General features: G+C 47.3%; 1 protein-coding gene across 1 annotated transcript in view; it reads left to right on the top strand.

The window, feature by feature from the left end:
• Window positions 1-12,993, top strand: part of LOC125438158 (kinesin-like protein KIF16B) — a 34,540-nt gene that overhangs the window by 1,431 nt on the left and 20,116 nt on the right. Inside the window, exon 2 of the mRNA XM_048506395.1 lies at window positions 931-1,014. Within this exon, the coding sequence (XP_048362352.1) occupies window positions 931-1,014 (84 nt within the window). The remainder of the gene's footprint in view (window positions 1-930; window positions 1,015-12,993) is intronic.

Raw genomic sequence — 12,993 nt, 5'->3', positions numbered from 1 at the left:
TTTTTTTGTTTCAACTGACTTGCTAGAGAAATCTTCCCGGACAAGAAAAATAAGAGAGTTGTCAATTTTTGAAATCTATATAGTCCTACTTCCTGCTTCAGAAGAGGTCTTGGTCCAGTTCTTTTACTCCGGGACTTTTCAGTACTTCTCGAGAAGATGAGGCTCGAGTTACTTTGTTTAAACCTTCAAAAACTGAAACTAGGACACCATTTCTTTCATTATGAGCTCAAAAGCAAGTCAAGGGCTCCCTTGCCATCTATACAATGAGCCCACTTCAGATTTCTCTCATCTCAGATGTAGAAAATAGGACAAAAGATCAAAAGTCAAACACGCCCCTTGGAAAAAATTGAGAAAATCCTGGGCCCGTGAGCATAAAGCAACTTAAATAATACTTTTTTAAAAATTTAAAATTGTCATCGTTTTAATTTTTTAATGGATGTTGGAAGAGTAACATCCAAAAATCAAATGATGAACATGACTCAAGAGCATACTCTTTTTCAGTAAAGATTTTTAAAGCTGTCTTTTGGGCAATATAAAAGAGAGGTTTTTTCCCCTAAAGGAAAATGAATGACCAAATGGTTGTGTTTAATTCTCTCAGGAGAAGGAAAGAATGGGTCAATAATACTATTGCATTCGCATTTTAAACATTCTACAAAAAAATTTTGAACATAACACAGCTCTACTGGGTAGAGAGGTTGAAATTGCATTTTTTTACTTTATTTTATGTAGTAACTCTGTCTGCTTCATGAGACTCCTACGGTATTTTGGCTAGCCTAGACTTCGCATCCTGCCCACCAGAATTACCTTAAAAGGCGTGGGAGAAACATAATGTCACCATTCATGCTCAAAGGAGTAGCTTATAGATGTTCATCCTTTCATGGCTTTTAAGAAACATTTCCCCGCTGACTTATTTTCCGTTATTTCTTCTAGCTGGCTACTTTAGAATTTCCTCCCAAGAAGCTCTTTGGAAACAGGGATGAACGAGTCGTCGCCGAGCGGCAAAATCACTTAGAGGTAAGTGATTAAAAAGTGATTTAAAGTGATTTTAAAAAACCACTGCAATGTAGGTCTATTTACACAGTTCTGTCTGCTTGACCAATAGAACAATTTCCCATGGGGCAGAGAATTAAATAGCCTATCGGTAAATGGGCAGCCGTGGCCGCTTCATTTAACACAGAAGATGGCAGCAGTAGATCAGAAAGTAATAAGGGTCGTGCTTCCAAAAATGTGCCTCTGATCTAGCAGGGAGTCTTCTTTGAGGTTCATAGCAAATATGTTTGTTCGAGGGCTAAGAGGCATAAGATGAATATTTAGACCGGTTAGATGGGCAAGATTTTAAAAGGCGTTTGCTGCTGTGAATTCATCTTATTCACTTGTGGTTTTCTCCCCCTCACAGCAGTGTTAAGTCTTTTGAAATGACCAGCAGTTTTTCCATTTCATTGGGTTTTATGTGAAACATATGAAGCTTTCTTAGGCCATGGTCCAACCATGGTCCTTCTAGTACCTAGTACTGTATGGACAACGTCAGGAGTCTCCAGCAGTTATGCCCATGGACAATTCAGAAGCAAAAATACACTGTTATAATATTAATGGCTTATGTAAAATCTCAACATACATCATTCTTCCTAACATATCTAACAGCTTGACAGTTAGGCCCTTTCCTCATGGGCCAATAACAGCGCGCTAACAGGTTGTAAAAACGCCGATCCCTAGGGAGCTGGAGCCATCGCAGGGGGGGCACAGCTGCATCGTAGCAGTGCTGCCCTTGCTCCCCAGCGACCCGTAGGCCGCTGTTTCTTTCACCCTCGCCTCCCGGCGGCAGGTTTTCTTGAAGCTGTGACTTCCAGCCGCTACCATGCGCAACGACCGCTGGCCTGGAAGGCATTATCCCCTTTTCCCAAGCAGACGTGCCTTCCCTCGTGACCTTCCAGCCACGTCGCCCGGAGCCTGAGGACACGCCCCTGCCCTGTGACCTTCCAGAGCGGTCGTGCAGGGCGGAAGGAGTCCTGGCCTGGGCAACGCGGCGGAAGATGCGCCAGGAAGAGTACGTCGTTTGGGCGATGAAGCGGCTTTGCGCCCGTAACCTTCCCTGCCCCTATTGGGACTGTTCGTGCGAATGGTCCCTGGGGAGGTGCATCGGCATTATTATCACGCCGACGCACTTTTTAACATGGCCGTCGCGAGCTTGACCTTAGAATCAAGTCGATTGTACGTAACCCGTTAACTTAACCCATATTTCCAATGCAGAAAACAGAAACCTAGCTATAGATCCACGAGTTCTTTGGTCAACCTGCGTCAGGAGCATTTTGAGAGTCTTCTGCCCAGATAAGTTTTTTTAATCAGCCAACACAGGTTCCAATAAATCATTGTTCCTGTACATAAAATCTACAATGGAAAAACACGTGCATCAATGTTTTGATCAGGATAGCAGAGCAAGGACAAACTCTACGAGTTTGAACCTTCCTATCAAGAGCGCAGACACTAGCATGTTAAATCTAGCCAGTGTAAATGCTGGGCAATATTTACTATTTATTTGTTTGTTTTTATATTTTTGCTGTTGGGAGGGAGGGGCATAAACAAGGGAAAGGGGAGGAGTAAGATGGAAAGGAGTGGGGGAGACTAAAAGAAAATGGAGGACAGCTTTTGTAAAACCTTTTCTGCCTGTCAATTATAAGCCTGGTGGAATATCTCCCTCTTGCTGGCCCTACAGAATTGTACTAGTCCTGCAGGACTTGAGTCTCATTTGACAGAGAGTTCCACCAGACCAGGGCCGAGGCCCAAAAAGGCCTGGTCCCAGTTGAGAATAGCTGGATATGTTTGGGGCCAGGGACTACCAGAAGTTTGTTATTTTCTGAGTGCAGTGTTCTTTGGGGGGCATAACAGGACAGGCAGTCCCATGAATACAATGGTCCCACACCATATACGGCTTTAAAGATCAGTACCGATATCTTGGATCTGATCAGGACTGAATCTGGAGCCAGTGCCTGTTGGAGCCCAAGTGTGCCTTCCATGGGGTCCCAGTAAGGGCCCAAGCTGCTGAATTCTGGACCAGTTGAATTTTCTGGGTCAGGTTCAAGGGCAGCCCTAAGTAGAGTGAGTTACAGTAGTCTAATCTGGAAATGAACATTGTTTGGTGGCTATGTGGGTGCTGGGCTAGTTGAAGATGATGTAATGCAATCATGGCAGTGTTCATGACCTGGCCTTCCAAAGAGAGGCTTCCAGAAGCACACCCAGACTCTTGGTGGAGGGTGATAGATACCTTGACATAGTTAATATTGATTGATAATATGCACATTGATGTGAGACCATTGAACAGTAGAGAAGAGCACTCACCATGGACTTCGGCTGGTATCTCAAGAGCTACTGGTAGCTCCCCCCCTTTAGGGGGAGGACGACTCATGAATGAATGAATGAATGAATGAATGAATGAATGAATGAATGAATGAATGAATGAAGACCCTTCTAATTGCTGGGTTTACTAATTGAAGGACTCAGCCAGTTGGGCTCCTGTTGTGAAAGGTTGCCCTGGTGACACTATATAATCTGTGGAGTTTGACAAGGTGAAATGATTGAAGACAGGTGAGGAGGAGGAGGAGGAGGAGGAGGAGGAGGAGTTTGGATTTATACCCCCACTTTCTCTCCTGCAGGAGACTCAAAGGGGTTTATAATCTCCTTGCCCTTCCCCCCCTCACAACAAACACCCTGTGAGGTAGGTAGGGCTGAGAGAGCTCAGAAGAACTGTGACTAGCCCAAGGTCACCCAGCTGGCGTGTGTTGGAGTGCACAGGGCTAATCTGAATTCTGCAGATAAGCTTCCCACAGCTCAGAAGAGGCAGAGCCTGAGGAATCAAGCGAGTTCCTCCAGATTAGATACACGAGCTCTTAACCGCCTACGCCACTGCTGCTTCTTCTGATAGCAGTCATTTTTGGGAAAGTGACATGAGCGAACACAGGTGCCATCCTAATCAAAGATCATATAGTGAGCCAGCTGTTCATTGCTGGGGTGCCTGTACCATCCCATATGGGTTACCCACACATGCACAGGCCTACCACAGAGAGTTTTGACAGTTCAAAACTATGGAGGGCAGTGCTTTCCCCGCTCCTTTACATTGTTTTTCTTAATGGTAGACTTTACCCTGGATGCTCTTTGAATATGTGAATACATCCAGATCAGTCATCAGTACGTCACATAGGGAAGGGGGGATTTGACCCAAGAAAAATTTATCAGCTAAGACAGGATGCTGGACTAGATGGACCACTGGTCTGGTCCAAGAGGGCTTTTCTAATGTTCTTATGAAGGTCTTGGTCTCTATGCTGTGCTGTTAGCGCTCCAGAGGAACTGGTGGGCCACTGTTTGAGACAGGATGCTGGACTAGATGGACCACTGGTCTGATCCAGCAGGGCTCTTCTGATGTTCTTATGAAGGTCTTGGTCTCTATGCTGTTCTGTTAGCGCTCCAGAGGAACTGGTGGGCCTCTGTTTGAGACAGGATACTGGACTAGATGGACCACTGGTCTGATCCAGCAGGGCTCTTCTGATGTCCTTATCAAGAGAAGGCCTCGGCCTCTATGCCCGGTTGCCAAACCTCCAGAGAAACTGAGTTGGCCACTGTGTGAGACAGGATGCTCATCCAGGTGGACCATTGGTCTGATCTAGTTGGGCTCTTCGTATGTTGTTAAAAGCCCTACAGTTTTTCTACAGTCTGTGTACAGTTTGTCAGAGGATGATATATTTTTGTTGGGCTCATTAATATAGTCACTTCAAAGAAATTGGTTCCTCTTTCCAGACCATTTGTGTTGTGCATATCATTAATCATTTGTTGCATACTGATTTGTGTGTGTGTAGGGTGTGTGTGAGTGTATTTAATCTTTTGCCAGATTCTACCTAGGGCTTCCATTTCTAAATATAATTGTATTGTGTTTGATGCTCTTACAGAGGATTAAATACTGGTTGTTTTTAAAACCTGGAATCCATTCTCAGTATTTCATACTTCTATACTTGGATAATTTGTTTAAACAGCAAATTAATGGATGGCTTTGAGCATGCATTGATTATCAACTTATTACTTTGCATTAGTCGCTGCAGTGGCAAACATTTGTCCTGTACCACATTTATATGGACCTATAGGGAAAATAACATAATTAGACTTTCATTGATTATCAATGCACTGCTCTGGCAGCATAATTAACATATACACATGATGATAATGTTTCATAGATAACAATACATACATAGGGTTGGATCCAGGTGGCATATCCCCTCAATCTCCTCCAATCCTTATTTATGTATTTATTATTATTATTATTTATTAGATTTAATATACCGCCCTATCCCCGAAGGGCTCAGGGCGGTGCACAAAAAACATCATGTATAAAAACATCATATATAAAACATAAATACAATATAAACAGCAATTTTAAGCTAAAACAGCACCCCGCGAAACCCTTACATAACCCTCCTAAAAAGAAATAGAGAGAGAATAATGGGTCCCGACGATGTTAGGGACCCATAGAAAGCAGGGGAGAGCGCTGGACGAATGCTCTTCAATGCAGCCCCCATCTGAGATGGATTCTCTTCATGGACTTGAGGGTGATCTGACTGCGACATCTGTCACTCCATTAATCACTAGGGTTGATTTGGCAGTGAGGGAGGGGAGGGAGTAAGGGGTGGCATGCAAGGGAGGGGGCCCGGCATTTGGACATGGCTCATCCACCCTAGCAAAGGGAGGGGGAGGGGAAGGGGTGGCATGCAAGGGAGGGGAGGGAGGGGAGGCATACAAGGGAAGGGGAGGGAGGGAGAGAGTAAGGGGTGGCATGCAAGGGAAGGGGCCCGGCATTTGGACATGGCCACCACACCCTGGGGGGGGGGGGAGGGAAGGGAGGTGGCATGCAAAGGGGGGAGGGAGGGGAGGAGGAGTAAGGGGGGTGGCATGAAAGGGAAGGGGCCCGGCATTTGGACATGGCCCACCCACCCTAGCAGGGGAGGGAGGGTGGTATGCAAGGGAGGGAGGGGGGTATGCAAGGGGAAGGGAGGAGGGAGTAGGGTGGCAGCATACAAGGGAGAGGGAGGGTGGCTACAGCTGGTGAGGTGTCCCCTACCTCCCTCACCGGTCCACGTTCTTCCCTCTGAAGCTGCACGCTCGGTGGAAGACCATCCCAGATAGGAGTCGACCGTTCTTTGGTCAAGAGGGAGATTCTGTTCATACAGGTCCAGTGATCCGCTGCAGAGCCAATTTTTGCGATCTAAGTAGGCTTCCTTTTCACCAGCAGGAAAGTTTTTTGGGGTTGAACCTGTAATCCCCCGCATTTCCTGTAATTTGGTACGTCCCCTAGAAATAAACAAGCTCAAAAAATAATCAGAGGAAAGTAACTAGGATGATCAGGGGCTGGAGACCAAGCCCTGCAAGCAGAGGTGGGATCCAGCAGGTTCCCGAGAGTAGGTTACTAATTATTTGTGTGTGCCGAGAGGGGGTTACTAATCGGTGATTTTGCCACGTGATTTTTGCCTTAGTTACGCCCCTCCTCTCAGCAGTAGCGCACAGAACTTGAAGCAGTCTAGCAGGAGGTGCACCGGTGTCCGTGGCAGCCTGCGCCTGCGTGCATTCGTTTCCCGCCCAAGGATAAGTGCAGCGGCTGCATCCTTGCCACAGCCCCGCCCAGGAATGCCCCGCCCCACCCCTGTCGTGCCCCGCCCAGCCCCACTGGCGCTACGCCACAGTTTGAATCCCACCACCATGGGAACCTGTTACTAAAATTTTTGGATCCCACCACTGCCTGCAAGGAAAGGCTGAGGGACTTGGGAATGCTCAGTCTGGAGAAGAGGAGCTTCGGGGCCGGGGTGGGGTGGGGGGACATGATTGCTCTCTTGAAGTATTTGAAGGGCTGTCACTTAGAGGAGGGCAGGGAGCAGTTCCTGTTGGCAGCAGAGGATAGGGCTAACCACAATGGGTGTAAATTACGAGCAGGAAGGTGACAGCTGGATTATTGGGGGGAGGGTTTACTGTAAGAGTAATTCAGAGGTGAAATCAGATGCCCCGGGGGGGGGGGGATGAGTTCCCCCTCACTGGCAGTCTTCAACACTTGTCAGGGATGTCTTGTTAGAGACGCTCCAGGCTGATTCTGCATGGAGCAAGGGGTTAGACTAGAGGGCCTGTGTGGCCCCTTCCAACTATCATTCTATGAGCAAGACCCATTTTACTGTATCCTTTCATACCCTCAAGTTACACTTTCAGAGCCAATTGGGATCATTAGCAAATTGCCACCGTGCTGGTGTAGCAAACAGCAAACTCAGGGGAAGGGGGGGGGATAATTCTACAAGAGACATATTCTAGCGGGCATTGGGAAAATGAAAACTTCCACAAGAAGGGAGAAACTCTGAGAATTAACAGAACTCAGCTACCAGTACTTAAAAAAACACTAGAATCAAAGGCCAAGGGCATGCTGGGTTCATGGACAATGGACTCCACCCAGACACAGGGTTTGCATTCACTAAGACTGTTGCTGCTGCAGGGAATGCAAATGTGAATCACTCCCTGGACTGAAAAACCCCACCCGCAATACAATACTATCACCCACACCTTTGCATAGCAAGTTCCACCTAAACACTTACTGATTGGTTCCCCACCCTGGGACACATGGACAATATATACCCCACTAAACTTTCCCTTCTCACTGGACACAGTGTGTAACAGACTGTGTTATACACCTCTGAAGATGCCAGCCACAGATGCAGGTGAAACGTTAGGAACAAGATCTACCACACAGCCCGGAAAACCCACAACAACCCAAATGAAAACTGTTTTCGAGAAAATCCAGACACAGTTTCATTGGTTTCATTTTTTTTTAACTTGGTGTGTATGTATGTTCTGGCCAGTCACATCCTTCTCACAAACACAGGAGAGACTGTCTCTTTTTATGATGAGGATTCCCATATGTAATTTTAAGGATTTAGATTAAAACAGAAATCTGCAGTGTGATTAATTTAAAACAGTTAATCAGTGAAAACCTTGCAGCCCTGCTGTTAATTAATGTTAGATTTATTGTTGCTGTTCGACATTCATTCTGCAGCTGCTGTCGTCTCCTCGGTACCCATAGATACCTAGTAAAGCCATATTTATGAGTAAGAAGCTGGGTAATTTGGGAAGGCAGGGTCTTATACAGAACATCCAACTGGATTTCAAGTATCCTTCTCCATATCTTGTCCTAGTGATCTGAGTTGTCACTTTCTTCAGTCCATTTTATTCCATAAGCCAGTGGTGGCCAATTGGCCATGCTGGCAGGGGCTGATGGGAATTGTAGTCTATAACATCTGGAGTGCCAAAGGTTCGCCACCACGGCCATAAGCCAACAGTCATCCCCATCTGAGGTTAATAGGCCAATGCTAGATTACTTTACTGAACCAGAAGGCAACAGCAGAGTTCTTGTTTCTAGTTATCACAGGGCCCCTCCGCACTGTAGGATTCGACCTTAGTTCGACGTAGGTCCAACCCAGGTACTCCGCACAGCCGTAGCATTGGACTCGTGTCTCTCGGCTCCCCCCCCCCCCCCCCCGGTTAAATTTTCGAGTTCGACTGGGAGGTGCAACTTCCTGGTGAATTCGGGTTGCACTCAAGCCGAAGCTGGTGGAGTGTGGAATCCCCCTCGGCTTGACTCTGCCAGCCAGCCAATCACAATGCAGTATTTTCGGCCATGTGCAGAACGGGAGACTCATGGCGGCAGCGAGAAGCGCGCCTTTAAAAAATCCTCCTACGTAGCTCCTACGTCGGTAAACGAAAAAAATGGACGCGCACTCACGTTTCCCGCCATAGAACGGCAGCCAATCAGGAATGAGGAGCAGAAGACGCGAGGAGGTAATCCCACCCTCTGAACTCGGCTCTGGAGACATGAGTCAGCTGCTGTGCGGAGAAACAGAGGAGTCGAGCTCAGGTAACGATTTCCGCGGACACGAGTCAAACCTGAGTCACCTTGTGTGTGCGGAGAGGGCCACAGAGAGAGAGAGAGAGAGAGAGAGAGAGAGAGAGAGAGAGAGAGATCAAGAAGCATTATGAAAGCAGAATATCATTTGACGCTACCATGGATTACACATCCAGCTTCAAATTTGGGGAAGAAGACGACGACTGTGGATTTATACTCCACTTTTCCTCAACCACGAGGAGTCTCAAAGCGGCTTATAACCGCCTTCCCTTTCTCTCCCCCAAACAGACACCTTTGTGAGGCAGGTGGGGTTGAGAGAGTTCAGAGAGAACTCTGACTGGCCAAAGGTCACCCAGCAGGCTCACAAGCCAGAATCCAGCTTGTCAGATGGTTCAGTGTTATACGCTGCAAACCTGTGATGGCAAACAGCAGCAGAGAAGAGGGATCAAAAGAGGGCTAGGAGGCCCAGTTTCCCAAGGCAAAGGTTCCCACATAATATTATGGAATACATGTAATACATGTACAGGAGCTGCAGTGGCGTAGGAGGTTAAGAGCTCGTGTATCTAATCTGGAGGAACCGGGTTTGATTCCCAGCTCTGCCGCCTGAGCTGTGGAGGCTTCTCTGGGGAATTCAGACTAGCCTGTACACTCCCACACACGCCAGCTGGGTGACCTTGGGCTAGTCACAGCTTCTCGGAGCTCTCTCAGCCCCACCCACCTCACAGGGGGTTTGTTGTGAGGGAGCAAGGGCAGGGAGATTGTAAGCCCCTTTGAGTCTCCTACAGGAGAGAAAGGGGGGATATAAATCCAAACTCTTCTTCTTCTCTTCTAATAGCAAGACATTCTGTTTCCATGATGTTTTGTTAGCTCACATGGGATCCTGCATGCCTGTTTCCAACATGGAAGCTTCTAGAACTATTCCAGAAGCTAGTAGCAGTGCCTTCCCCTGGCCTATTAGTGCACATTTGCCCAAAGACAGAGAAAGCCCCTCTGTTTCTGATACCACGCATGAAGGAAGGAACTTCTGCACCATTTCAAAAACTACTCTGTCATAAGCCTGTGGGCTGAAAATATCCATTTGATACCAGGGTCTGATTGGAAGACACCATAATATAGCAATCTTCCTGGAGCTACAGAGCTCTGGGTCTAGTCCGAACTTTGGTAGGAAATCTCCTGAGAGCCTATGATTTCTACCATGAGATCCATGATAGAAAAAAAGGAAGATACTGGTTCAATAAAAGTGATGATTTTTAAAAATCAATTCCAGATCTTTTTTTTCAGTGATAGTTTAGGAGGAGTCGCCATGTTGATTTGCAGTCGACAGGCGAGATTCAAATCCAGTAGCAACGTAGAAACCAACAACATTGCCAGTGTGTGAGCTTTCAAGAGTCAAAGTTCTGACGAATAGAGCTTTGGCTCTCGAAAGCTTTTACACGAAACGTCTTATTGGCCTCTCAGATTCAAATATCGTGTTTTCAGTGATAAGAACGTAAGAACAAGCCTGCTGGATCAGACCAGAGTCCATCTAGTCCAGCACTCTGCTACTCGCAGCGGCCAATCACATGCAGGAGGTGCTCACATGCAGGAGGTGAAAGCAGGAGGTGCTCACATGCAGGAGGTGAAAGCAATGGCCTTCTGCTTCTCCTCGCGAACACCTGGTCTGCTAAGCCATTTGCAGTCTCAGATTAAGGAGGATCAAGATTGGTAGCCATAGATCGACTTCTCCTGTCCAAGCCCCTTTTAAAGCTATCCAGGTTAGTGGCCATCACCACCTCCTGTGGCAGCATATTCCAAACACCAATCACGCGTTTCCTTTTATTAGTCCTAATTCTTCCCCCCAGCATTTTCAATGAATGCCCCCTGGTTCTAGTATTGTGAGAAAGAGAGAAAAATGTCTCTCTGTCGACATTTTCTACCCCATGCATAATTTTATAGACTTTAATCATATCCCCCCTCAGACGTCTCCTCTCCAAACTAAAGATTCCCAAACGCTGCAGCCTCTCCTCATAAGGAAGGAGCAGCAGTGGCGTAGGAGGTTAAGAGCTCGTGTATCTAATCTGAAGGAACCAGGTTTGATTCCCAGCTCTGCCGCCTGAGCTGTGGAGGCTTATCTGTGGAATTCAGATTATCCTGTACACTCCCACACACGCCAGCTGGGTGACCTTGGGCTAGTCACAGCTTCTCGGAGCTCTCTCAGCCCCACCTACCTCACAGAGTGTTTGTTGTGAGGGGGGAAGGGCAAGGAGATTGTCAGCCCCTTTGAGTCTCCTACAGGAGAGAAAGGGGGGATATAAATCCAAACTCCTCCTCCATGAAGCACTTTCCCTTCATAGCCACTCCAGGAGTGACACATGTTTTCTGTTTGCTATTTTCTAGAGTAGGCTTCCAGGATTGAAAAATCAGGGAACGGTGAGGTGTTAAATCGGTGTCTGCATTGGCCATCCCATAGGGCAGATGGAGGAGAACTGCCGACCGCTTAGCGAAATAGCATTATCTGGGAGGAGGCTTGAACGCTTCTTCCTGGGACGCTCATTTCCTATGTTCATGGCATTTTTAATGAAAGAGTTGTCAGTCATTTGAGTCCTCGCTTACCCTTCGGGGCTGTGCAGGCCCCGCGTAGGCGCTTCTGGCCAGACGGAGAGTTCACCCCAAATCTCTTGGCAATGGTTAATTGAGTGGTCTGAGATCTCCGTTGCACAGTAAAAAAAAACCTCTACATTAATTGTTCAGCCATTTAAGGACTGCAATGCAAGTTTAGAGCCAGCCTCGCTTGATTAAATCTCTCTTGACTGACGCAGCCAAGAATTTGGTTGATTAAAGTTAATAAATAGAAGTTAATGTTGTTTATCCATTCATGCCATTTGAAAGCTATAAATAGGGAAACGCTACTGTTGTTTGTCTGTTTTGAAACTCTCCAGCGCCGGGTACATATTTAAAGGAAAAAGCAAAGCATGCCAAAATTTAATGTGCCAAAATTTAATGGGGCCTTCTTCCTACACCAGCCATTCTCAACCAGGGTTCTATTACTTCATGGGAGCTTGGATCTCGTGAGTGTCCCAGGGTTCAAGCAACACTCACTGTTTAGAAATGGGTTGTTTCCCACCTTCCCTTTTGCCTCAGCAACCTCCATGGGGCAAGACCTTGCCTCGCGAAATGTCTATACCTGGAGGTTGGCGGACCCACCCAGTGCTTAGCCTCTCACCCTGGGAGGGGAGTGCAGGGAAGGGTGGCAAGCAGGGGCAACGTGGGAGGGAAAGTGGGGGGTAGAGCAGGTGGATTCTAATCACAGAGGAACCGGAGGTCAAGAGCACCCTGGACCTCGGAGTGGCAAAGGCTTATCTGGGAAACACTGTCCGCACTCCTACATTCCTGCTGGCCCTGTCACCTGCTAGTCTCAGCTGTTCTGAACTGCCCTGGGCCTCATTTACCTCTAAGGTATTAAGTTCCGAGGAGAGGTAGGCCCATTACCTGTTTCACTGGGGGTAGGGCCAGGACAGTCTGGCGCCATGGCCCCTGCGGCTCCCTGCAGAGGTGTATCTAGGGAAAATGTAGCCCAGTGCAAAATCTGAGTTTTCTGCCCTCCCCCACCACGACCAAACAACTTTTTTTGCGCCAGGTCTTGAAGTCAGTGTATGGATCCGGGGGAAAGGAGGAGTGTGGGAGGCGATTTTCCACACCCCCACATGACTAAATGGCTGCAGCCCGGGGACATTTGAGCCCATATGTCCTCCTGAGTGGTACGCCCCTGGCTCCCAGACACAGGGAACTAGTCCCTGCAAAATAGGTTGAGCTATAGCCAGTTAATATCACATCTTGCCTGACAAATCCAGACTGGGTTCAGCCCGTTCGCAAGAGACAATCTGTAGGGAGAAGTGCCTGATAAAGAGTTTGCTCGTGGCCAAGGGAATGATCCAGTGAACCAGCCTGCAGCAATGTGTGAGTTAGTGTAAAAATAAAGCTTGGAGAAATCCCATTAAAACTCCAGAGTTTCTGTCCTAGTTTTCATTCGCTGCCTACACACTGAGATGAAGGAATAAACAAATGGCAGAAATGTTGCAGTACATCAAACTGAGTTGCTTGAA

The sequence above is a fragment of the Sphaerodactylus townsendi genome, linkage group LG01 (assembly GCF_021028975.2).
Source record: "Sphaerodactylus townsendi isolate TG3544 linkage group LG01, MPM_Stown_v2.3, whole genome shotgun sequence".
NCBI classification, from domain to species: domain Eukaryota; kingdom Metazoa; phylum Chordata; class Lepidosauria; order Squamata; family Sphaerodactylidae; genus Sphaerodactylus; species Sphaerodactylus townsendi.
The sequence above is the reverse complement of the archived record's forward strand: the minus strand, read 5'-3'. Positions and strand labels throughout refer to the sequence as shown.